The 26,315-nt window shown below is 44.6% G+C and overlaps 1 protein-coding gene across 1 annotated transcript in view; it reads left to right on the top strand.

Moving 5' to 3' along the window:
* LOC133142408 (LHFPL tetraspan subfamily member 2a protein-like) overlaps nt 1–24,357 on the top strand; it is a 53,222-nt gene extending 28,865 nt beyond the window's left edge. Inside the window, exons 3-4 of the mRNA XM_061263602.1 lie at nt 8,752–9,458; nt 20,591–24,357. Of these exons, the coding sequence (XP_061119586.1) occupies nt 9,047–9,458; nt 20,591–20,847 (669 nt within the window). The 5' untranslated portion in view covers nt 8,752–9,046 and the 3' untranslated portion in view covers nt 20,848–24,357. The remainder of the gene's footprint in view (nt 1–8,751; nt 9,459–20,590) is intronic.
* Nucleotides 24,358–26,315: the final 1,958 nt, after the last annotated feature.

Here is a 26,315-nt window from a genome sequence, read left to right as displayed (position 1 = left end):
TTATCAGTGCAATCTGTGTGCATCAGCTTCACAGAATTTTATTTCACTATTTCCAGATGAGCTGAAGTGCTTATGACATGGCATTTCCCATAACATTGAAATTAGAAATTAACAATGTTTGGTATATAAATAAAGTAATCAGCATATTTGCCCCTTCTGCACAGCTAATGTTTCCTTCCACATTCGGACATGAAAACGCACTTATACATTCTGTGTAGTTTGATACAAGTCCAACACACCCTTTAACAGTTGACGTTCCAGCCAAACACAGTCTGGCCCGATATGGTGCTCTTTGGTCATTATATCACCATTGAATTTAAACAAGAAACGGACGAGTAAAAACGGCCCCTTGATATAATTTACTGAGGCATCAGAGGGGGGGCCCCTCTGCCCTGTGGCCGCTCCATCACAGAACCTGGGTGTGTGCTCCTCCGTAGGGGCCCTTGACGGTCATTGAAACGGCACCCAGACATTTTATGATGAGCCCAAATGTATGAATGAAAACAAACATTTTCCCCGGTGCTTCAGGGAGCCCCAGCGCCGGGCCTTAGCTGACTGCGGCTTTGTTATTTTAACCCAGTTCCTGCAGTGAAATATGGCCGCCATGTGGAGTCTATCAGTGGGCGTGTCAGGGCTTTCAGACTTCGTCCCAGGCTAGAGAGAGGGGCTGTTTCCTCTGCCAAGCCCTACTGACTCAAAAGTGTCTACAGAGGACTTCTTTGAAACTGGAAAAGGAATACTAATGGTAGTTTTTAGGAAAGATTATTTTTCTTCCTTACTTCATTGTTTAAGTCGCATTGTTTAAAATGTCTCCTTTACTCTTGCAATGAGAGCTTTTCCCTTTTTTCATTACTAAAGGAATAGGCTCTCAGAGTACATTATATCAACTGTTTTCCATTCATGGTGGTAATGTGTATAATCCTTACAATAATCATTGTTAGAATTGTACAGCTGTACTATTGAAGTAATGTAGCCTTATTATTGTTTCAACCATGAAATTACTTGCACAAAATCACATGGAACTTTCTTGAAAGAGGTATGGTGTTTCTATTGTTAATGTAATTGACCCAGAGTTCAAGCAAACCAACCATATGGATTGGCTAAATGCTGATGGTTGAAAGATACGTTGTCTCCTAAAATGGGATTGAGTGAGACGGCCTTAAAGATAAGCTCTGGTTTCAGTGCGCTGTCTACTTGTGTTTACATTCAAAGCTTTTGACCAATTCAAAGGCATTTGTTTAAGTCTGCTTGATTAGCCAGTGAACCACAGATCTGAACAGAAGTTTTTAATCGTTTTGTGAGAAACCTGGCATGTAATCGGCTATCATTACTTGAGTAACAAATCCTGAATTTTGTGGTGTTGATGAGGGAATGATTTCCTTGCGCGTGCTTACTCTTTGGCTGTGAGCTGACCTTAATGAAAGGTGAAGGGCACACGCACAGCTGAGCGTTTCTAGGCTCTCCCTGGAATTCGCTTTGAAAGCCAGTCTTTTACCAGCATGACCAGGGAGGAGTGGGTGACCTGCAGTAACCCTGTTTGGATGAAGGCTGAAAGGCTGCGGGTCCTGGCCCCACCCCTGCTGTTCCTCCCTCTGTGGTGACTCTGGAGCTGGCTGCACTCACTGCACCCTGCAGTTAGGGAAGCCTGATCGGGCCCCAGCTCCACAACACAGTCACTGAGCAGATCCTAGCACATGGACTATCTGAACTGTGCCCTCTTAGCCTTTTCCCACATCCCCTGTCTGGAGCACACGCCCATTGTTTGCACAAACGATTGGCAAATGGGTGGCAAACACAGAGCTGTAACATTTATCAGAAAGGACTGCTGTAAAATCCAGCTATGACCAGCTTGAAATTACCAGCTACCAGCTCTTTCAAAACACAGCTTCAGCTGGTCAAACCATGTTGAGCGTGGAGCTGCTCTGAACTGGCCAACTCAAGGTTTTGTTTCAAAACCTTGAGCTGTTTTATTCAGCAGGGTGGTCAGGCTCCTGCTGCTGTTCCTACAGGCTAATTGTGCAGGGATGACCGAGAGTCTATATGTCCCATTGGGGCTCCTGTCACCTCCACCCGGACCACGGCCGTGAATGATGGAATTCTGTGGAGATCAAACGCTGTTTCCATCGTCTAAACCAAGACCATTGATCCTCTATCCTCCAACCTCTGCCAGGTTGTTCGTGAAACCCAAAAGTGAGACTTTTGTTCTGCGCCCTGTAGACATGACCTCACCCTTCTCAGACTCCCTGAGCCTCTTAATGGCACTAAAGCTTGTGTTGGAATACCAGACAAGCTGGCCTTTATAGTGTGTGTCGTTCAGAATACGCACTCATGGCAATAGGGTCCAGACCTGTCTGCAGCCCTTTTAAATTCCCATGTGCTTGACTGTTCTCCTTTGTTCTAATAGGTGCAAGTCTACTCTGTGCACAGGAAGTGGGTACTTTGACATTAAACATAAAGTGTGAATGAGGTTTTATTTGCTTCATTTTCTTTTATTTGGCTATAACTTTGTTATCTCTATTTCTATTAAAAACCCACAACTGCTCGTAATGTTAGCATAGTGGCTTAAATAATCACAAAAATATATTAGTATACCCAATAGCTTATTAGGAGAGCAGAGAGAACAGGAAACATTTTACCCAACAAAACCAAGTGTTTCCATGTACAGAGTTATTGTAGCAAGGGCTGCCCTATTTCCTGGTGCCATAGAGGAAGTTCCTGATTATGTCATACATGATAAGGAAACAACAGCTGTGCATATTATGATGATAATGGCTACTCGGGGAATTGATAGTTCTCCTTAACGTTTTGACAGTCTATAGTGCATGTGCCAATATGTATATTTACAGGCACTTCTAAAGATTAGCTCCCTGAACTTTTGAACATGGAACATAAGTGTTATGAATCATCCATTGTTAGAACTGGGCCTGGCATGGTGCTTGGAATTGGAATTTACAGTCAACAAAGGTGTTATCTCTTTTCCTGAAACACAGCTTGGCTTTACAGTTCAGAATGGCACGCGTTCTGGTTGAGAGAGAACTACAGTCAGAAGTACTGATTCTCAGCTTGTGCTCGCTGTTCACCTCTGAAATGTTCAGGTTGAGAAGTGCGCCACAGAGCCAAAATAACATCTCGTAATTTCAGGGGCTCAACCATGTCATTTGCATTATGCCTTGGCACTCTGTAAACTCCACCTTTGGCTACCCACGTCCCTCTCCATCATTAACCCAAGCATCACAAAACCATGACCTCCAGCATGGCTCCTGACCTTTTCCAAAAGTCCTCCCGGCACTAAAACGCTCACTCGTCAGGGCTGAGTATTAGCCATGGAGCCAGCTAATGCTAGCACGAGGTACCCATGGGCCCATTATTGCTTAGAAGTTCAGTGAAAGAGAGGTCAGCTGGATAGTAGCGTGCCTGTGTGGCTCCTGCCGCAGGGGTCAGGGGTCACGCAGCGAGGCGATGCAGGTGGTAGCAGAGTCGGGCCACTAAGTGAACGCAGGCCTGTGTAACTGGAGCTGTGGAATATTTTACAGCTCCCTACGCCCACAGGTCAGCATCCACAGTGTTCAGAAATAAAATTATGTGCATCGTAAATTTTTTGTGGATGCATAAATATTGCTTCCCGTGCCATGATTTGAAGGATGCTAATGTTATTTATCTTGTTTGGTTAAGTTATTGCTTCCCTGCAATCTTTTCTTATCAGGCCATTTGAGTTGAAAGGTGTTGCTTTGACGAGAAGTCTATGTTTTAATGTGAGATCAATGTGAAATGAAGTTTGGCTTTAAATTTAGAACCACTGCAAGCATTTAGGCTTTAGGCCATATTTAATGTGTGAAGCAGTGCTGCACTGCTTACTGAAAAACTCTGAATACTTTGGCTGATGCATTTCCCTTTTTGGTAATCTGGTCAAGAACTTGAGTTCTCAATATTGTAGTTTTACTAGAGTGCAAAAAACAGGTCTTTGGGAGAATTTTCTGGTTTTAGATTATTTTTTACTTTTATAGGTCTGCCAATAGTTGATAGGTTCAATATGGGTATTGTTGTGGAAACGGTTGTTAGTTGTTTTTGCGCTGACTGTAGATACACTCCATAAATCACCACACCACAGGGGTCACAGGCAGAATATCCTGGCTGCAGACTACAAGTGAATTTTTTCGTCTTAAATATGTTCTTATATATAACTTCTTATATAACAAATAACTTCTTCATGTCTCACTCACTTCTCAATCGGTTTGTGACCCTTGCTGCAATTATCCACTTATTATATTCCGCTGACCCTGGAGAGCCAAGGTCAAAGGTGAAGGGTCAAAACCCTAAAGTGGGTCACGTGCACCCTTGGCCCCCAACGTCCCATTGAGTCTCCCTGTGGTTTTGCTCAGTTTGTTGTTGCTTTATTACAGATTGTCTGTGATGTGAAATTTGTCTTCCGAAATTTAACCACAAACGTATGTGACCTCAAGCTTGAGGTTGCACAGTGCCAGTTCTTGTTTTACCCCTTCTGAAAACAGTCATATCAGTATATTATAAAAGCAATCCAGCTATAAAATGACCCTGTCCATCTTTAGTAAGCTGTGGAATTATGGCATGGTATGAGTAAGAACAGTTATGCCATGATGGTGGTGCACTCCTGTCGTGTAGGATGATAGAGCCTGTGAGTATTCATCACTGTATACTGACAACAATAAAATTATGTATCATTTAGGAAAACCAACTTCATTGTCTGTTGCATCTAAAAGTGTGGGATCACTGGAAGAGCAGTTGTTCAGTGAACAGCAGTTTAGTGTTTCTTTCAAAAGCTGTGCAGCCAGGGCTCCATTGTCCAAAATATAATCTTTGACAAAGACCATCTCCGATCATCTCAGATATCAGGGATAGTTCCCCTAGTTTTCTGGTGGTGGTTTCGGGGGGTGGGGGTCGGTGGAGACATGTTGTCTGTTGCAAAAGAGTGGCCGGGGTCAAAGTTTTCCCTCAAGATGTTCACAATCTGACCCTCTGCCAAAGGTCTGCCAAGAAGTCATGATTCATCCAAGAAACAAACATGACATCGTTCCAGGCCACTCTGCTTGGGTCTGGCTTCCTCTCAGATGGGTCCCCTTAAGCAGACATGGGGGGTTGTGATGAAAATGATCTGTGACTCCTCTCAACCAGACGGTTGGCTGGCAGCACTCACCAACAAAGGCTCCACACTCCCAGACAACGTTGAGTTTATGTTTGGGATTTTCATTAAGTGGGACAGCGAAGGAAAAAGAATGGAACCTTCTGACTTCATTCCCCAAGGGAGCATTCCAGAACCCTTACACTGTCAATCTCATGCTGCCAAATGAATTCCCAGCTGTACAACTGGGATCGGGGCTTGGTGGATTGGTCTTTCCACTTTCAGGAATTGTATTTTCATTATAGGGTCTGAACGATCATAATCTAAGAGAGATATTCCCATTCAAAACGGGACTGCACATATAGACATTAAAATGTGGTATCAAAACTGTCACAATTCTATTGCTCACAAAATAGACAGTAGCTCCAGACCCATAAATCTTGGCCATAATATCTTAACATATGGCATTTGTATAATTGTATTGACCACTCCAATGTCTTTGGTTTCATTTATTTGTTTGTTTGTTTTATTTCACAGATAATAAGTATTAAAATTAAGAAGATTGGCTAAGCTACCTCAGAGTAAAAGCTAGAGCTTAAATCAGAGGTGTAGCAGAATCCCTGTGTGTGTGATGCAACGGTGATTTCATATTTTAGTGTATCATCAGGTGGGGGACTGTCTTTGTCATTATACCAACCAAGACATTTTTCTAACAACTGATGATAATCCAAATATACTGTTGCCTGATGCACAGCGCCAAGACAATGCAGTAAGTGTTACTGTTTATCAGTTAACTCTGTTAACTTGTGCAAACAGGGAAGTATAGTGCAGTGCTTTATTATATTTGCACGGACTGCACTGTTTTCTCAAGCCTAAAATATGTAAGGGCAGAATGTGCACCTTATGTCTGTGTTTGTCCCACTGTACTAGTGTTTTTCAGACTCATAGCTCACACAGTCTAGCTGCTGCTCAGTGGCTGTACCTCCTGCAGAGTGGTGAATTCATGTGCTGTGCTGCCGGTGTGAAAACACTGTCATGTTTGCACAGGAACGCAGAGTGTGGACCACACCTGGGGAGGTAACCAGGAATGGGGAACAGCCTCTTTTGTAAGCAAGGTACCCTAGGTGCCTTCCCTATCACAGTGGGATCTTTTCCCTGGAAAGGCGGACAGCTGTATGAGCTCCCTCTGTAAACAGCGCCCTCCACTAGCTTTGGCCATGTCCACACAGCTTCAGCTCCAGTCTCCAGTGCATCACTGTGCCTCCTCACGGCTGGAAATCCCCCGTCCCGCTAGTGTCTGATGGTTACTAAATCTGTTTCACTTAAAGTCAAGCACCGATTGTGGTGGCGTTAAGGTTTATGAAACCGTTTGGATGGCAGTATAGGCCTAGGTCATCCTAGGGGATTCAGAAAATTTACAGCTGCATATAGTTTATGCTTAGATATGCAGAAAACAATGTTGACTTGAGATTACCCCTAGAGAAGAGGGACATGACATTTGAATCCTTCAAACAAATGTTCAGAATTATTTTGGTAAGAACATAATGCCATGTCTTCCTTTCTTAAAAAATACTGCAGATTGCTCTGCTATTCAAATAAATCCTTATGGGGAAAATTCCAGTTTTCATTCAAATAGAAGCTGCATGGTGCTGTAACTGGATAAGGGCAGAATACAAGCAAATATTCGGTCTTTAAAGGATAATAATAATAATATGTATTCAACTGAATAATTTTTTCATGTGTGCTATACCACAACCCTTACATGTATTCCAGCATCAGCCCAGTTAGTTCAATGGAATCTATTTTACTGTGCTTTCTGAGTTTGCAGAATTGATGTTTGCAGGGAATATTCTCAAAGAATATTATCTTTATTTTTTGTAAGGCTTAAATAAACAGTGAAATGGTGGATTACTACAGTGTATGCAAAAGTGTTTCAGTATCTAAGGTATGTGTGATCAAACTTGTCCTGCCCTGAACCCAGCTCTACTCCAGATTTATGCGAAACCTAGATAAACTCCAGAGAACCTGCTGGAATGCAACCTGCGAGTATCTTTGGAGATTAAATTTCCTTTTGGATAATCGCACTTGCTGCAACATAATAGTGAGAGGGTGTGAACTGGCATTACTATTAAACCTGCTAGGATTTTGTTTTTTCAAACCACAGTTTACAAAGCAACGGACCAATGTTGACACTACTCCATGTTCTCAATATTTATTAAACATATTGTCATGGCTACAGAAACAACAGAGCTGATCTGCATGAGGGTGTTCACAACGAAGGAAAGTATTCAGCTGTAGACTAGAAAGACAAAAGGAAATGGCAGAATATGGTCATTTTACGTGATTAAACCTTGGCAGTGTAGTAGTTTTAAAGCCACTTCAAGGATCAATACTTTGCACTCTTTCTTGCTACAGTAATGGATGTTCAGCATTTTTTGGTATGGTGCTTTAGCCTCTCAGCAAGCAGTCAATTTAAGTAAAGGTTCAATATCCTGAGGTGGATACTTTTTTTATGTCTTCAGCACATCTATTATCTGCCTTTTTGTGTCGATGAAGTTCAGGGAAGATTGGATTGGATTCTCTAGAACTGCATAGTAATGTGTAGGTTGAAGTTACTGTATGATGGATTGGCACACATGCGGTTCTACTGCTATTTTATTGTGTATAGCTAACAGTATGAATCACGGAAAAGTGCAGTTCCAGAAGAGAGTGACAGTGCCGTCTGTGACCTTCCTGGTGTTTGGCGATACCACGCTTATCTGTGGTTGGCTAGCTTTTTGTCTGTTAATCAGGGCTCCCCCGCATGTGTTTATTTCCCCTCCATCTCTCCGTCCCAGCGTGTGCCTGATGCAAAGCAGAGCAGCGCGCTCGGGAAACAAGACACCGGCCCGGTTCAGCTGTCGAAGCTCGGGCTCCGCAAAAAAAAACCAACGCACTTCAAAAGTAACGATAAAGAGGCCTACTTCAAAGCGCAGGCCGAGCAGATTCTGGTGCAGATGTGACACAAGCCATCCTTTCAGGGCTGTCTGCTGAGCTCAGCAGGGCCGCTCTGCCGTGTCTGGGGGCTTTATCTGCGCGCTCCTTCCTAAAACTCTGTGTTTAGGGAGATGCACCGCTATCGCTCAGGTAATCGCGTGTGATGCAGCGCCTTTAAACAACTCTGCGCCAGGCTCTCACTTTTTTTCTTTCACTTGTAGTGAAATATAAGTCATTCATTTTTTATTGCAAATGTAAAAAACAACATTTTTTAAACTGTGGAGTAATTATAGTAGAGAAGACTTATTTGACATTTTATTAAGGCACCAAGCACAGGGAATGATTTCACAGATACTGCTCAGTCAACAAGGTGACAGATAAGCTTGTGTTTGTGTCCTGACTGCGGAGTGATACTCTTCCTAAGAGCTCTTGGGAGCTTTGGTTTTTAGCAGGGCTAATAAGGAGCAGTCTCAGCGCAGTGTCTCAGATGTTCCATATAGGGGCTGGGGGTGGGTTCTCCTGAACGCGAGCAGATAAATAGAGGCTAGGGGAGACGTGAGCTGGGAGGTGCACTGCAAGGAACTTTGAGCTCTTGAGCTCAGCTGACAACCGCTGTTCTTAGGCAGGTAGCTGTGCCTGACTCACTCTCTCACTTTCTCTCCCTCTCTCTTGTCTCGTAGGTGTGGCGTTCCCGGGGTGGTGTCATGGTGGGAGCAGTAAGATGTAGAGTGCTGCGAGGCGTGTGAGCGTGGAAGAGCCCAGCTACATGCCCCGGCGGTCACGGGGGGCGGAGAGCGGCGGGAGACGTCAGAGGGAGATAAGATAAGCTGTTAATTATTTTCCACGGAGCCGCGACAGCGCCCGTCTGAATGCGCTGCTTGTTCTACCTCCTCCCACACTGAACTTGTGCTTCTTCATCGCTCCGGAGGGGATTTTGGAGGACCGGCGTAGGAGGACCTAGCTCAGACCAGCGCCATGTGTCATGTGATCGTCACATGCCGCTCCATGCTCTGGACCCTGCTGAGCATCGTGGCGGCGTTCGGGGAGCTGATCGCCTTCATGAGCGCCGATTGGCTGGTGGGATTTCCACGGATACCTGAGGCCAAGATAGGGCACCACGGCTCCCCCGAGCCATACCAGCCCACGCTGGGCATCTATGGGCGCTGCATCAAGGTGACGGGTCACCGGAGGGGCATCCTGTGCGGGCCGTACGCCGTGCACTTTGGGGAGATCGCCAGCGGGTTCTGGCAGGCCACCTCCATCTTCCTGGCCGCAGGGATCCTGCTGCTGTGCGCAGTGGCCTTCATCTCCGTCTTCACCATGTGCTTCCAGAGCATCATGAAGAAGAGCATCTTCAACGTGTGCGGCCTGCTGCAGGGTATCGCAGGTGAGAGCGCCGACTCCTGACCTCTGTGAACACTGCTCTCGCCTCAATGCACTCTGGTCTGGTCTCTCATATTTCCATAGTGTTCAACACAACTCGTGACAGGAATTGTGATTCTTTTTTTGACGTTTCTGGTCTGAGCTGTCGACCGTAGTTCTGTGAGGTTCTTTCTCCAGTTTTAGTACCTGTTGTGTTTGATGCTGTTGAGTGCACTGAGCCCCAGGAATGCAGGTGATGTGGGGTTGGAGTGGGGCTATTGGACTATTTAAACTGACAGCATAACCACTAAGCCCCGGTGTCATTTAAACATTGACCAATCCAATTAAGGCCTGCTCCTCATTTGGCTGAAAGCATGCTAATGCTCGCCTTCTCCATGATTTACCTCTTTTTTTCACACTCTCGTGAAGAGAATGCGTTCGGCCAGAGGTGAGAGCGGGGTTAATCCAGGGTTTAGAGCCCGGCCGCAAGGTCGCCACGTCGCGCCGCTGTTGCCATGGGAGCGGGCGGCCCAAATATTTACACCGCCTGTGTCAGCTGGCATTTTAAAACAGGGGAAGGAGTTGCTGTTTGTTTTGGCCTCGGCCTCAGAGAACGGGCAACCTGGCGGTCCACCTCCTCTCCTGCAGCCGGCCCGCAGCGCTGAGGCCTGGCCGCTCGGCGGGTGGCCCGTGACGGGTGTCCCCGCCCCGCCCCGCTCAGGGCAGCGGGCCAGGAAAGCGCTCGCTGGGAGCGGGAGGTGACGGCGGGGTCAGAGACGGAGGCTGTCGCATAAGTGGTGGGCTTGGGGAGCTTGCACAGGATCGCGTGTCAGGTCCCTGCGCATTGTTCCAGGGCCACGTCTTTATCCCAGGAAAGGGCCTTTATTACTGTAATCCTCAAGAATGCAGGGCAGCGGGGAGCAGTGTGCTCAGTGCTTCTTAGGCAGATTTAGAGGTGTACCAGGCTCAGGTATGCACTTCTACACCTTTGCTTTGTAGAAATGCATTACATAACATGCTATATTTATTCTACAGTGTGTAATTTTATTCCCATGGCATGAATACACTACTTCTCCGGCACACTGGTTTTTCTTTCCTTATTGCACAACCTGTGCATAATTAGTCGATTCGGTTAACTGGTCGTGATTCATAGCAGATGAATGTGAATTATGGAGCTGTACAGCAGCACTCAGCATATGGCTGGGATCTCTGCATTTACATCTTTGTGATTGGTGCATTCCGATTGAATTACGCAACCAATTTTCCCAGCGTGATATGCCTTTAGCTTTATCAGGATTTCTGTAAAGTACAATTACATTGTTGTACATTTTCTATTGCAGCCAAGTATGATATGAGTAAATAAACCGTATTTCATTACATTATTTGTATTATGCACGGTGTTTTAAAAAGATGGGACGGGCTTATCTCTGCATTCGGCACTCGGCGATAATGAAATCTGCTTTGCGAGAAAGAAAGATGCTGAGATGGTGGGGGAGATGTGCCAGGCCTTCCAGATAATGTTATTAAGCAGCCTGGTATTGGCATCTGGCTGAGAATTCAGCCTCTCTGTGTGACCTGTGGCTCTCCAAGCTATGCTACAGTCCTTGCATTCAGGCTCATTGACACGCAGCTGAAAGTAGAGGCATATTGCCCAGCAGTGGTTATTGTCTGTGGCTCCCTGGGTATTGGTTTACTGCTGTGACAATGAGATTATCTTAAGAAGGGAGTCCTGAGTGCTTTTATGACACCAGCACATCCAGAGATTGTGTGAACAAACGCTGTGAAGAAAGCAGTAGATGCTGAGAAACATTATAGCGTTTGTTCTGCCAGCTGAGGTCATGGAAAAGATGTCAGTGTGAGAGGAGAGTCTTTTCTCACCCTCTATTCATTAACATTCAGTAAGTGTGGCCTGGTTTTGTGTTCACATCCAGGTTACTGGGATTTAGTGCACACTGAAATTACACCCAACCAGGAAGTAGACATGGTCCTGAACATTGCTTTTGATGAGAGGTCACAATGCTGGACATTGGGCAGACTCGATTAAACAATCACAGATTTACAGTAACCTGACCTTGGGAAGGATGAGGAAGAGGAAAGGGGGCGAGCGGAGGCAGAGATAGCTAACAGGTCTTTCCTATTGTGACTTCTCCCACCGCCAAATGGAAATATCTGCCTACAGGAAGAGATGGAGCCAAAATACACAACGGAGTTTCGCTTTGCAATTCATCAGTGCTCACGCTGAATGGAAGCCATCTATGCACTGTTATTCTTCGGGAATCTTCTAGGTGTAGCATGCAGTATATTCCCCCTGAATGGCTGTCTCATCCCAGCAGTGTGGTGATTAAGCACACAATCAGTGGCACACTTTTCCATCCCGTTGATATTCATACTATAACTATGCTATGATTGTCCATAGTGTGCTGAGCAAATGTGAAACCGAAATCAAAACGCTGTGTGTTTGGAAATAACCCTGACTCCTGACTGGACAGTTTTTCGAATTAAATTTTGTCATTACCAGCATCTCATCACCAAGGCAATCAAGCGTGGGGGATGTTAAGTAGCTTGCAGTGATTGATGGAGGCTTGACCCATAAGGGCAGCCTGTAATCTTTCGACACTGGGTGCTCTTCAGCCTTAATTATCTTATTTGCCTTGCAGATGCCTTTATGGACCATAAATTGATTGCATGGCTGGATTCATTGTTGAAATGGCTTTGTCAAGGGCCCCAGGTCATGCAGGTGTGTTCACATGTACTGTAGAGTACACATAGAATTTGAACAGAATGGAACAGACTGAATCCTTTGGCATATCGATACCAAACCATCACTCATTCCAGAAAGCTGGTCGTTCTAATGGCAGACTCTGGCCCAGAAGCATGTTCTCTTCTCCTCCAGACAGTCCTAGTTGCTGTCTAACTGATGGTGTTTTAGGAAATTATGTTCAGCATTACACTGGCAGCATTCAAATTAAAGGGCAATTATGTGCTCATGAAAATCACAAGGCCAGAGCCGGTGTCCAGGTGGTCTGTTCAGAATAAGAAGACATCTGGGTGCTCTGCATGTGGACCCTCTGTCAGCCGCAGGCTAGCGACCTACCCTGAGCTTTCAAAGTTGCTGTGGATGTTGTGTCATGGGTCACATGGCATATTTATGGTTCATATTTCACTTCTGTTTGCCTTTCTGGTTTAACGGCGATATAGTCTCTGCTGGAACCGCAGACAGAGCCAGGCTCAGGGCTGGTAAAATCATGGTGGCTGGTGCTACCCTGTCTGCCCTGCCCTGCCCTGCCCTGCCCTGCCCAGCATGTGGGACCCAGGCCTGGAGACACCCCTTGTGGTGGGGTGGGCACCCAGCTGAAGGCCCAGCCTTCCAATGAAACTCCTAGTGCCACACGCTGTCTGCTGCAGTTAATTTTGTACAGTTTTCTCGGGATTGTCCTGTGGAGGCAGTGCAGGACAGTGGTGTCAGTGCTGGTGATAAGCAAGTTAATGTGTCTGTGGGACATGGAGATGCATGGGTCCCTGGGAAATGGATGTTTTCGCCTGGCCTTAAGCGTAAGACACCGTTTAAAGCATGACCATACATTTTTCACGCCAGCCTTGACAGTAATTTTTTTTCTGCTGCAAAGAGGAATGCTCTCGTAATGCTCTAATGCCTCATAAATCAGGTCTCTCTCCTTACAGTATGTAGGGAACAATTTCCTCATTGACTTCAGGGATACACTGGCTAGAAGTGTCCGGTGAGTTATGACTGTTGTGTTATTGTTTTATTGGCTGTCGATTTATTAGCTGTCTCCGAGAAATGGGAGAGATGAGACGCAAACTCAAATTTCCCTAGATAACTGCGGACATTTGGTACGCTGTGTTCAGTCACAGAGGCTCAGTCTTGAAGACCTACGCTCACTGTGACTCACACCTTATTGCTCACGCCCCTGATGGTAAACAGATCTCAGGTTGCGTAAGGAAATGTCTTCAACAGGCGCCCGTGTCATCCTGGCCCAAGGTCGGGTTGTGGAACATTCTACACGGGGCCGCACCCCTTCCTGCCCCAAATCCAGGGTGCAGCCCGTAAGCACAGCTGAGGGTAAGGCTGCAGTCTCGCTGGGCTCTCAGGTTTTTCTGTGCCGTCCTGAAGTCTCTGTCGGGGAGCAGGGGCGGAGCAGCAACAGCAGGCAGCTGCGTCCACGTCAGCACCAATCAGAGCCAGATGTGGCTGCCGGCTGAAAGAGGAACAGCAGAGCCCTGCCCTGCCGTTGGAGAAGCCCGTCTCGTTGGCAACGGGCTGGCTTTCAAGGGTCAAAGATTGGAAGGCAGGACACCTGGGCTCAGAAGCTGCATGTTATTGAGCTGGAAAGATATGGCAGGGAACCTGAGGGCCATATCGACAAACACGCAACAAAGACTCCCTACTCTTAAACTGTAATCTTTAACTGTGAAAACTTTCCATGTTACAAACAAATGCCCTGTGGTACTGGTTTCTGGGAAACGGTTCCTTACTGGTAATGTTTACTTTGTTGTGAAAAGGAGTACTAACCTTTCAGTGTTTCAGGGTTTGAATGGTATGTGACACACTAGGCTCTCACGGATTAGGGAAGTGCAAGAATTAGAAGGGCTGCTACTCATGGCCACATTTCATTATGATTTCAAAGGGAAGGCCTGTCACCTTGCTTTGCCATTGTTAGTGTTTGCAGCTGGGGTGCAGTCAGCTTTGTTTTTCTGGCCCCCGGGATACTGTCGCCAGGGGAGACAGCTGCCCAAGCAAAGGAAAGGAAGGACCAGCTGGTAGAGAGACAGGAACGCTTCCCTGTTTTCTTGTCTTCTTTTTTTTTTTCTTGCGCATTTCTTCAGCATCATGTTACAGGTGGTTAAAGCAATACAAACAAATCCTGGTATGTTTGTATTAGAACTGTCCCTCATGGAATTTGCTTCATGTTTTTTAGCATTTGCCAAAGCTACTGCAGTTTTGCAAGTCACCGTTGGAATTAACTGCAGAGTTTAATTGAGTTTAGTTTGTGGATAGGATTATAGATGATCACTATCGAGTATACTTACCTGGATAGCATGTTTCCAGTTTCTTACTCTTAATGTGGGCAGTTGTGCTGTCTTAGGTGGATGCAGTCATACACAAGCAGACTGGGTGTTGAGACAACCCCACTTTGTCTTCCCTGTTCCCCAAGCCTTTTAGGTTAGTGTTATTTGAATTCACAGGTGAACACTTTAGTATGGGTATTATTTCTATGGGTTTGTGAGAGACCGTGAGAAACCCTGTTTTTACTTTTAGGATTTGTCATTGCGAGTGAGAGTGGCCCTGGGCCTGTAATGGTTTGGGAGATAAAACCTGAGCTTGGGGGTCGTGACTGTAGCAGGAAGCAGGTAGGAAACCCCTTCTGCTGACCCCTTCTGCTCAAAGGCATGATCAAATGTTTGTCTAAAGGCAGAGCCTCCCCACATTTTGCTTTTGAAGGATATATAGTCGGGGCGTGCCGGCATCCTCAGATTATTAGGAAGGAGGACACTTTCCGTTGCTGTGGGGACTCGGGTGAGTAGATACGGGGTAAGGAAATGCCTCAGTTCAGCAGAGAGCTTAGGGTTGCATGTGGGATGATGACAACGCAATCACAGAGAGCTGGCTTTTCATCTCTTCTCTAAAGGAGACAGATGAGTGTATTTTGTAGTCTCAGAAGAAAATAAATCAGTAGTAGTTTCTTTATGGGTGGATGAAACTGAATCTTTACTGTTCACATTCAGTCTGCAGCAGTCCTTGACAATGTATCAGTACTCATAGGGTTCAGAAAGTCACAAATAGCCAATTATTAGCAGGCTTTTAAAAATCCTACACTGGACTCAGCTGTCCAAAACATTGTTTTCTGTTAGGCCCAGAATATGATTCTGGTTTGAGGTAATGAATGTTCAGTAGGGGTGTTCAGGGTGTTTAGTTAGAGCAAGAATCCGTGAGACAGACACTTTGCTTTATGGACTTGAAAATTGTCAAATAATCCCTAAAGGTCACGTTTCCTGACCCCGGAGGCCCCTGTCTGCGGAGTACACGAGGACACTGACCCAGAACCACTAAACCAACCACTAGGCTCAGGTTCGTTCTGCGGTGGTCAGGTTTAGTGGACACCATGTTAAAGGTGCCATAAAGCTGTGGTGTGAGCGACAGCACTGTGGTCAGAACAATAACAGGGTCACTCTCCGGGTCACTCTCCGGGTTTAACAGCCTTTCTGGCACTCAGGCCAGGCTGTAGGTAATGAAGACAAATGCCGTAACGAGTCTCCCTGCAGCCCACAGAGTGCCTCCCGGGACATTAGCCCGGCTTCCTGGAGCTGCGAGCCTCTGAAAGCACGGCCCTAAGCCCCCATTCTGGAGAGCAGGGGGGCGTGCAGGCAGGAGAGGGGGGAAGGGCCAGCGGGAATTGAAACCATACCACCTCCATCGGTTACCAGAAATTGTCTGGCTGTTAGGCCGAATAACATGTGGAAAGAATTTATGACCTACTTTTCATTTCCGTGTTTGAAACTGTACTTGCGCTGCGAGTAAAAAAAAAAGCTGATGTCGCCGTTTCGTTTGAGTTTTCAGCCGCTGTGAGGTTTCCAGGCAGGCAGGCCAGAGCAGCGTGGGTAGCTGAAGACCAGGACAGGCACAACACGGTGTACAGATTTATGTGCCCTCTTTTTACCGTCCCTGTTATTTTAATCCATTCAATTTCAGTTCCGTAAGGGATTCAGTGTGGCACTATTTCCAACACACACCGAGCAACTGGTTTCATACAGTCAGACTAAGAATCCAGGTATCTAATGTCTGGTAGTTCAGGACCACCAGGTTTGACTGGTACTGTGCTGGGAATCTAAGCCAAAAGAGAAAGATACACTGGACACTGGAGAGAAGCTCTGGGCGTATCCATGATGCCATGAACCCTGCCCACTGCCTCTGGTGTGACACTGTCACTGGAATGACTCAAACAGCATGATTCTTTAGTATCTATGCATCTATTCTCAGGCTGTCATGGCAGCACGTGTCTCAGTTTTGTTTTCCCCCTCTCGCACTCTGTTGCACACGTATTTAACTGCCGTTCATAATAGAAGGGTTAGATGAAAATGACTGTTGGAAAAACTGACTCCAGCATCAGGGCCTGGGACCTGGCAGACTGTCACAGCTTTTATGGATGTCTTCTTGCAGCTGCCAAAGTGGAGCATGCATTTGTTTTTAATGCTTTCAGAAATCTTGATTGAAAATTATAAAGTTGGATGGCTATGTACTTTCTGTGGAGCAGCACAGAGTGGGTTCACCTACCTGGCCACTATTTCTCTTATTGGCTGAGCAAGGTTTAACAAGATGCTCATTTTCCATCAAAACTCATCCTTTTGCAGACAGTTGAATCTCCCTAGTAGTGTTCTAATATTATAGAAGCCCAAATTCAGGTCTTGTAACCACCAATATGGATTCATATGCACTTTTTCTTGTTCACTGCACCTTATGCAACTTATGTTATATTATCTATATTATTATAAGTTGGTAGTTACCAGGTAGGATACTTCTTCTTCTGTGAAATTGGGTCAGGGGGTCCTGTGAAGTGGCCTAATCCATCAGCAGATTCAGGAAGTTGGCAGCAGTCAGTGACTGGAAAACGTGGCTACCACTTCCTGTTTTTAGATTGGTGCACTCACTGTCCTGTGATACTGGGGCCTCTATTCACTGTGTCAGCTCAGCTAACACACACACACACACACACACACACACACACACACACACACACACACACACACACACACAGGCAGGGTGTTACCCATTGCCTCTCACATGGTGGGGTCTGGTGTTTTTACACTGAAATGCTGAATTCAAGGAATATTTACTTTTTATATTTACTTTTTAATTATCACAAAGAAGCATTTATCCCAGGTAATTGGTTCACTCAAGTATTCTTAGGGAGGCATTTTCTTTTAAGACAAGATTTCACAGTAAAGCAGCCGGCAGATTTCATTTGTATCGTCTCAAGCCCTTCTTTTTTCAGATTAACAAGAAACAGATGCCTCTCAATACACGTCTTCAGATCTTTGGCATTAGGAGTACTGAAGGGAAAGTCTCATCCTATTGGCTATTTCCACCCCCTACCACAGAGAAATTAGGATTGGTTTGTTGTTTCATGAATTATGGCTGGTAGGAACTGAGAAATGAGGGCATCGTTTTCCCTGTCCTTTCTCCTACCCTAACGGAGGGTTCCACCATTGTTGGTTTCTTTGTCAGGAAACGGCACTTGTGTTTCTGAATAAAGCTTAAATCGCTACATTTAAACCATGGTTGCATGATAACCTTTGGTTCACTGATGTGATTTATGAAAGGGCACCCTCTTCAATGTCATTCCATACTTTGGTGAGTGGTCGATAACCAGTGTCAGGTGGATACTCAGCAGCAAGGAAGAAGAAGAATTACTGATTTTTAAACCTGACTTCTTTGAACTTTGCCTGTGTAGGCTGGGAGATATGACTCATGTTTTATACCAGGTGTGGAAACAGCCTTATCTACAGCTGGCAAGTTCACTCAGGCTCCAGTTGTTCTTGTCTCGTACTGTTTCTCAGACAGTGAGACTACGTGTGTCTACATTAACCTGATGTAATGCTACACAAACAATGGCTAAAGCAAACTGGACATTCTGTCATGCTCTACAAGGACGTGATACTTAATCAAGAGGCCTCACATCCCTGAGCAGATGATGAAGTGGGTTCAGTTCAGGAGGGTAATTAGCCCATGAAAATTCCATTTTAGGACACATTTCAGTGCCAGAGCAAAGCTAAGCAAATTTGGTTGGTGCTGATATTGTGATTTTCTCTCTCTCTAAATCACATTGCTCTAGCTACAATGGTAAAACTATTTATAATAATAATGGTAATAGCAATAATAATAATAATAATAATAATAATAATTGGAGCGCCTTCTTGAAGCAGCCATGATGGCAAAATGATCAGAGATTTGGAACCACCTACAACAGAACAGGAAATTGAGATGATTATTTTTCTAAGAACAAGCACTGTTACCTCCTTTCTCTTCCCCCAACCATTACTATTCACCAGTTCACCCTGATCACTATGAACCATCGTGTAATGGGGGGCGTAAGCAATGTCACCTCCTCTCCATTACTATTCAGCAGTTCACCCTGATCACTTTCATCCATCACGTCCAGACTGTCCCGTAGCCTTGAGAAAAGGCCTCGTTCGCTTAAGTGATTGCAGATGTGAATCGTAGGCTCTCAAATCCCCAATGTTTGCATCGTGGTTTGTTCAAGGTTTGGTTTAAACTTTATTATTGCAAGATGTTTCCTGCATTTGTATTTTTATTTATTTATTTATTCATTTTTACAGAATATGAAGTCAGCTACTTCTAAGTCACAATATGCACTGGTTTCCCAACAATAGCACATGCAGTGTTGGATCCTCAATAGTTAATTTGAATACTGTAGAAAGATGGAAAGGATATCTGTCAAGTGCACAATATGTCAACTGGTGGAACGTGCTGAACCCTTCCAAGTGATGTTGTTGTAGAAGTAGGTCTGTATATTTAAAGTGATGGGTGAATACCTAAAAGCAGAGTATGTGTTTCCTTCACACTTGGCTTCAGGAATTTGCTTTAGTACCTGCTTCCCTTCAGTAGTGCCCTTTGAGGTGGCAGGGCAGAGGAAATCACCCAGTATGCTGTACTGTGTGTGAGAAGCAGCGGAGTAAAGGGCCGAGTGGAAAAACAGGAAAACACCAGCGCCTTACCTCTCCTCTCACCCTGGCAGGGTTCAGGAGCCGTGACTGCTGCTGCTAAACTTAGCTCAAACACAATCTCTGCACAACACTCCTGCCCGCGACACATTGTTCTGCACACTTCAAGCGCGCACCTCTTCCTGGGTTTGGGAGTCCAAACTCTCCACCCGCCCCTTATAGTATATGCTGATGCAACCCAATCACAACACATTTAATGGACATGAAATAGACCGGCTCTGAGGTTTCTCCTATTCAATTTCTATTTTGCAGTAGAACGTTGTGGTCCTTTTGTGGTGGAGGATTAACTTTCTGTTTCCCACTCTCTCTCCCAGTTCACAGCAATTCAATTAAACATTTTGGTGAAATGAAATACACACTGTAAGTACAGTAGAACCAAGTACACTAGAGTCTCTGATGTGGACTGACTGGTCAAACCAATAGAATTGAAACTGGAAGCAGTACCTGTATTCAATTGTTCCTTGTCAGTATCAAACTATATAATCAGAGATATAAGAAAATCAAGTATTAGTCACATGTTCCATTGATTGAAAATAACTTGAAAGTGCAAGCAAACACACATACATTGAAACATACTGTAGGCCGTTTCAGGGTTTTAAAACAGGGTGCAGGGAGCAGAGCAAGAGAGAGGGGGGAGTGAAGTAGCCTAATGTAGCTAAATGACCACACTTGACTGCGGCAGATTTTGACAGCTAACTGTGAATCTGCAAAAAAAGGCTACAACATTACAGGCAACAATGCAGCTAATTGTCACAATTAAACAATTGCACATAAACACCATAAATATATCCCTTTCCCAGCTGAGCACACTAAGCAAGACACATTGCGAAGGACCCCTTCTATGCAGTCACATATCACATATCGCATATCTGATAACATAGGCCAGGTCAGATTATGTTGATCTAAACAATGCACCACCCATGGTATTTGTCCATTAGGCTTACCTTCATGCTCTAAACTGCTTTTTGTTGAGGCATATTTCTGAATGACTCAATGTTTTTTGGCTTTCAGTTTTGATGGGACTACAGTCAGTCGAGGAACTTTTATTCCTCTTGTTCAAGAGACCATAAATCATTTTGCTTGGCTGTTTTGCTATGACTCACACACTGTGCTATCGTTTGAATAACCGGAATGTTGGAAGCCAAATAGCAGGCATAAGTTTAGGGGTCATTATGTGGATATTATTACCCAGAATGCAAACGCAAAATTTGAAATGAATAATTAGAGTACAACAAACCAAGAGAAATTATACAAATCTGGCATCATTATTTTAAAAAAAAATTATTTCAAATATTTGACCCCTACCCTACAGTAGGGTTATATTTTCATCCCAACAGTAGGTAAAATGGCCAGCATACTGAAAGCAGTGAACACAGACTCTATCTCTCCCGCTCCCAGGTCTGTTCCTGATCCTGGGCCTGATGCTGTACCCAGCTGGCTGGGGCTCAGACAAGGTCCTGGCGTACTGCGGTCCCGACGCCTCACCCTACAAGGTGGGCCTGTGCTCTCTGGGCTGGGCCTTCTACACCGCCATCGGGGGCACGGTCCTCACCTTCATATGCGCCGTCTTCTCCGCCCAGGCCGAGATCGCCACCTCCAGCGACAAAGTGCAGGAGGAGATTGAGGAGGGCAAGAGCCTCATCTGTCTCCTGTGAGGGGTGCTTACGACCGTTCTCCTCCCCACCCTCCAGCGAGTGCCTATCCCCATTCAGTAAAGGGATCAAAGACATTGTTTACCACTAACTAGCCTGCCTGTCTTTCTCTTTTTGAGTGTGTCACTGACTCTGTGTTGAGTCATTCACCTTGTTGACTTTTTTATTTTATTTTTTGCACCATGACACCATTCAACGCTGCAATCTCTGGTTTAATGGTGTCAGCACTAGCTTTCCTGACACATAATGAATTGTAAATAAGTTTGTATATACTGTACAGTATCTTTCCAGACAATGTGGGATTTTGTTGAGGGCTATACCTTTTTTCTCCAGGCTTGAAAAACAGCAGATTTACCAGACAGTGGTTAGCTACTTTTCTTGCCTAATTTTTTTGCCAAGTTGAAATAACTGTACAAAAAACCACTAAATGGTAAATAAACTGTAATGCTAGCAGTGTCCTCAATTCAGCCTGGCTTTTCAGTTTCCTGTCAATTTGCTGAATGTAGATGAAAAGAATGAGACGAGATGATTCTTGAAATGTACTAAAATATGCCTGGAACGCCTGCATTGATTACAGGTTCTTGCTTGATTAAACTGCATCTTTGATTCACACATAACTCTTCTTTCGTGGACTGTGGGGTTATTACCATCTTCTCGCTCCAAAGGATTAATCCTGTTTGTCATCTTCATTTGTCAGTTGAAGACTAATGCGTCTTGCATGTTCCATACACAAGCCATGTAGGGAATTCAAGCTATCCTGCTAAATATATTGGGAAAGAACCCATGCAAAAGACAGCAAATAGCACCGTGTGAGCACAGTGCCAATGGCTTCTTCCCAAAACCTGCTCTCAGTGCGTGACATTATCCAATGTCCCTTTCTTAGTGACTGACTCTGCCAAAGAAAAAGAAGAGGAGAGACCGGATTCTGTTTTTGAGTTTTTCTCCTTCCAGAGCCCTTCTGGCCTCCAGCATCAGCAGAGGAAGCGGGTGGGAGTGTAAGACTCCTGACTTTGGTCTACTGTTTCCGCCAGTAGCCACATCCTGGAGCCGCCAGGCCTCAAACAGACCCCACCTTCATCTCAGGACCCCAACAGCAGTTCCCTGGGTGGGGCTGAGATCACATTAAACATCTGCGCACAAGTGACATTGCTTCTCGTTGCTGAAATACGTAAACACCTTGAATATATGGTGTGGTGTGCACGGTTCTGGAAAATACTTCTCATTTGTTGCTTCTGAAATATGGAGATAATATGTCAGGTGGTTTTTTTATTTGCCAGTGGGGAAAACACTGAATTTAAGACACCGTTTGTCTGTCTGGCTATACTCTGTAACCCTAAGCTGCCTCCATTTTTCCAATGGACATCAGCCCTACATGATTTTTCACTGTTTCAGGCCCATCTTGGTGTCTGTCAGGTTTCATATGTTTCAGTCCTGAAATGGCAGTCTCTCTCCCACACCTCCTCTATATCTCACTGAGGATTTGGGCCAGGGGGTGAGTCACCGTGACACATGCCACAGCACATTAAAAAGCTGTAGCTCTGCCATGTTCCATCGGTACTGGGTCCAGGAAAACCCTCAATTGCTTCCAGATATGACACAGTTTTGTCTCGTTTATACGTTTCTGCTCTTTTATTCAATATGTTGAGAGAGAGGAAGTTATCAGCACTTTAGTTTAATGCAAGTCACTCCACCAGTGATTTAAGACTGGAACTGTTGCCGTTGGACGAGGTTTGATCATTTTATTGCCTCGTTTCCACACAATGGGTCAAATCCATTGGGGATTTACCTTTGGAAGTGACTTGATGGCAGTGCAGGTCTGGTACTCCAATTATTAATGACTGAAATAAAGACTTGAACACAATTTGACCTTTGCACTTCAAGTGTTGTGATTATATTCATTTGAGGGCTGGGGGAACAGGCAGGAGTAGCAAAAGTGCCTCAAAAGCACACGCACCTCAGTACTGAACATTGACTGCACTCAGTATGTCCTACCCATTTCCATCTCGCTTTTTCTGTCTCACTCACTGCAACATATTCTAATTTTAATTACTATTTTGAAGAATGAGGGTAAAAACACGGCCATAGGCAACCCAGTTATAAGGTTTTGGTCACTGGTGTTCAGAATGGAATACAGTAAATGAGTGATTCGTATTACACACACTGAGAAATATTCAATCTCCAGCATGACTGAGACATTGGAGCTTGTTGCTCATGTGGGGTATCCCGGTGCTGTGCATTGGGTGCATTGGTTTTCCTCTTTGAGACTGTTGGCTTTGATATGTGTATGTTCTGCATGGTCTCACACCTCTTTCTGCAATATATAATATTGTAATATGTAACATCCAAATTTTGTAAGAGATGTGCAATATTGTATGAATTCAGTGTTTTTGGAGGAAGAGGCAAGATGTGGAAGCCATGTCCCCCTCAAAACAGGAAATGACATTTCAACACATGCGGCTTTGGGGTTCTCTCTCCCTCACATTATCTGTTACAGCTTTCTGTCAACATTTAGCCAGTATTACAGACTCCACCTTTCCCTGCTTGTCATCTCACCCTAGCATACATTTAATTCACACGATTGACAGTTTTTTGTTATATTAACAAGAGAAAGATGACGTGTTTCAGTGATTGCAACTGCAGCTTGTGATGGAAAACATGAACTCCAGTCAACAAACAAAAGGGGTTTGATGGTTTCGTGCTCTCCTGAGGAACAGGAACTCACTGCTGGCTTTGGCATTGCAGTCAGTATTGTATGCAGTTGCTGTTAAAAAAGGAACAAACATTTTGGTGCCTGTGGGGGGCTTTGATATTCTCCCACAATGAGCTGTGTTTTCATAAGCCCTATTGGACGGTTACCTAGTCCTGCTCTCCATGCAACTTAATTCCCATTATGATAAGCAATTACATTGTTTCTCTGACAGTCTGTCACTGCATAGTGTGTCCAAAATGTGAATTGACAGCCGTGGCTCTGACAGTGATGACATGTAAATTAACGCTATATTTACACCTCAGGTTGCCTATTTTTTAAAAGATGTTTCCCTTTTCATAGTTACAAGACATGTTCTTATAAGACCAGTTCAAGCTAATCATTCTGCAGTACTCCCTCCTTCATTTGCTAGTATTCCAGGCAGTTCAGTTCAACCAGGCTGCCACAATCTTCCACATTTCACGTGCCTGAAGTGGTCCTACGAACCCTTGATGCTGGAATTGATAACGGCTCAAACTGTTCTTGCCATTTATGTGGGGTTTAGAGGATAAATCCTTCTTTCACCAACACCTATTGTGTGTCTTATTGGCAGTGTTTATTTGCTGTTTTGTGTGTTCGTTAGAGATTATAATGTGGGAATGCTCAATGAGACTCTCCGTCCTTTGTGGGTGTGATTCCAGTTGGCCCTTTGTGCTATCCCTCGTCCTTCATCGAGTGTGCAGAACGCATGCCACATTTTTTCCTGTGATTGCTGAAAGTGATTTGTGCTCATTTTGGAATGAATAAATTTTGTATTTGTTTTAAAAGGTGTTTGGTCAGGCCTCTTTCTTTACAAATTCACTCTCAACAAAACAACAGGCAAGGAATTCCAGGGTCTACATTGCTGCATGGTTAGATAATCTGGGCTTTGTTTGGGCCTAGTCCGTCAGCTTTCTGTAGATGAATGGGGACATGATTTACAGGAGGATCCATACTGCTCAGTGCGGAGGAGTGCTTCACTTCAAACAGGCGGCTCTAACTCATGCAGGAGGAGGCACAGTATGGTATGTGGCCAATTACTGTGTCATCAACGAAAGTCTACACAAAAGGTCATTATAAATGGTCTCCTTTCTAATGATGTCAGGCAAGTTTGTGTTGTTATTATCTTTAATGTTCAAACATCCTAGCCCGGCAAGGAAGGAATCTCTGTTAATCTGCCTTCTGTGAAGTTTAAAAGCCTGTCTTTTTTGGCACAAACAGTTTAATACTCCTAATGGGGGGAATACATGCCCCGTGAGGTTTTATAGATTACTTTAGATCTGCGGTTTTCCCCATTACTTCACTGAGGCTTGTATAAAAGTGACAGGCAGTATATTCAGGGAACAGCCAATAAAAGGAGATGTATCAATCTCAACTATAAAGAAATGCTTTGGTGATTTCAACCCAGCTTTTAACTATTAATGTCACACAGCTATAAGGATGCTTTGAAATGGTTTGCGTATCATCCATCTCTTGCACAAAATAAGCAGGGTATTGTTAAATGGTGTCATTATGATAACAGAGGGTCACAATTGTGCCAGGACTGTGAATCTGCTGCCAAAAATGAGAGGTAACCACTATGTGCTTAAATCAAAAATTTGTGAAAAGGTAACAAAGCATGGTAAATGGGTGGCATTTATATAGCGCCTTTATCCAAAGCGCTGTAAAAATAATGCTTCTCATTCATCCATTCATCCATTCATACACACATGCACACACCAACGGCGATTGGCTGCCATGCAAGGTGCCAACCAACTCGTCAGGAGCATTTAGGGGTTAGGTGTCTTGCTCAGGGACACTTTGATACAGCCCGGGCGGGGGACCGAACCGGCAACCCTCCGACTGCCAGACAACTGCTCTTACTGCCTGAGCCATGTCACCCCCTAAAGCAATGTCAATCTGGGCTACATTGTTCTAGGTTCAACTTCTTGAAGTTGCATTTTGCTGAAAAGAAAAAAGCTCGTTAAAATGTCATTGTGAACTGACATTATATAAACATTTCGAGGTTTATAATTATAATCCTTATTCACTCTTACTGTATGGTGGTGGATACCTACTACTGGATTACAACATTCAGTCATCATTGGATCATGTGACTGCTTATGATCATCAGTCATAACAAACACACTTTGAGAGATGAATTCAGCTTCAGCTATTCACTCTGGCTTTCAAGAAAAGAACAGGAGGACATGAAGCTACATTTACAATATGCTGTTCTGCATCTGCTTTTAACAGTCAGTCGATATAGCACTTTTAAAAGAAGTAAAAAAACGAATTCAGCAAATTGCATCCCATCTACAGGAAGAGTGACGTTATGAACAGCTTTTGGTGGTGTGGTAGTTTTTCTGGAATACGAAATTTGGGTTTGATCGTCACATCTGGAAATGTAGGCTCTCCATCTCCTCCAATCTCATCACCATTACAGAACTAGAGGAGAAGAAATGGTGAAACCATGCGGACTTGTAAAATACTGCACTGAATAAAATGGTTCTTTTTTAGGAAATCCATTATCCGGTATGCACTTCCAGATTCCCTGTGTCACACTGACCCCTGGAGGCGGTCTGGGATAGGGCGACTCTTCATGAAGATATGCTGAAGCTTCCTTCCTCTCTGTAAAGGCACCAGAAGGTCTAATGGATTTGTGTCGTTTGTTTCTTCCCCAGCTGGAGAGTTTACGCTCACAGGGTCTCTTGAAGATCAGCCCAGAGCAGATACAAACTAGGGCAGCCTAACTGCAATATTAAGA

This window comes from Conger conger, chromosome 12, assembly GCF_963514075.1.
Source record: "Conger conger chromosome 12, fConCon1.1, whole genome shotgun sequence".
NCBI lineage: Eukaryota > Metazoa > Chordata > Actinopteri > Anguilliformes > Congridae > Conger > Conger conger.
The sequence above is the reverse complement of the archived record's forward strand: the minus strand, read 5'-3'. Positions and strand labels throughout refer to the sequence as shown.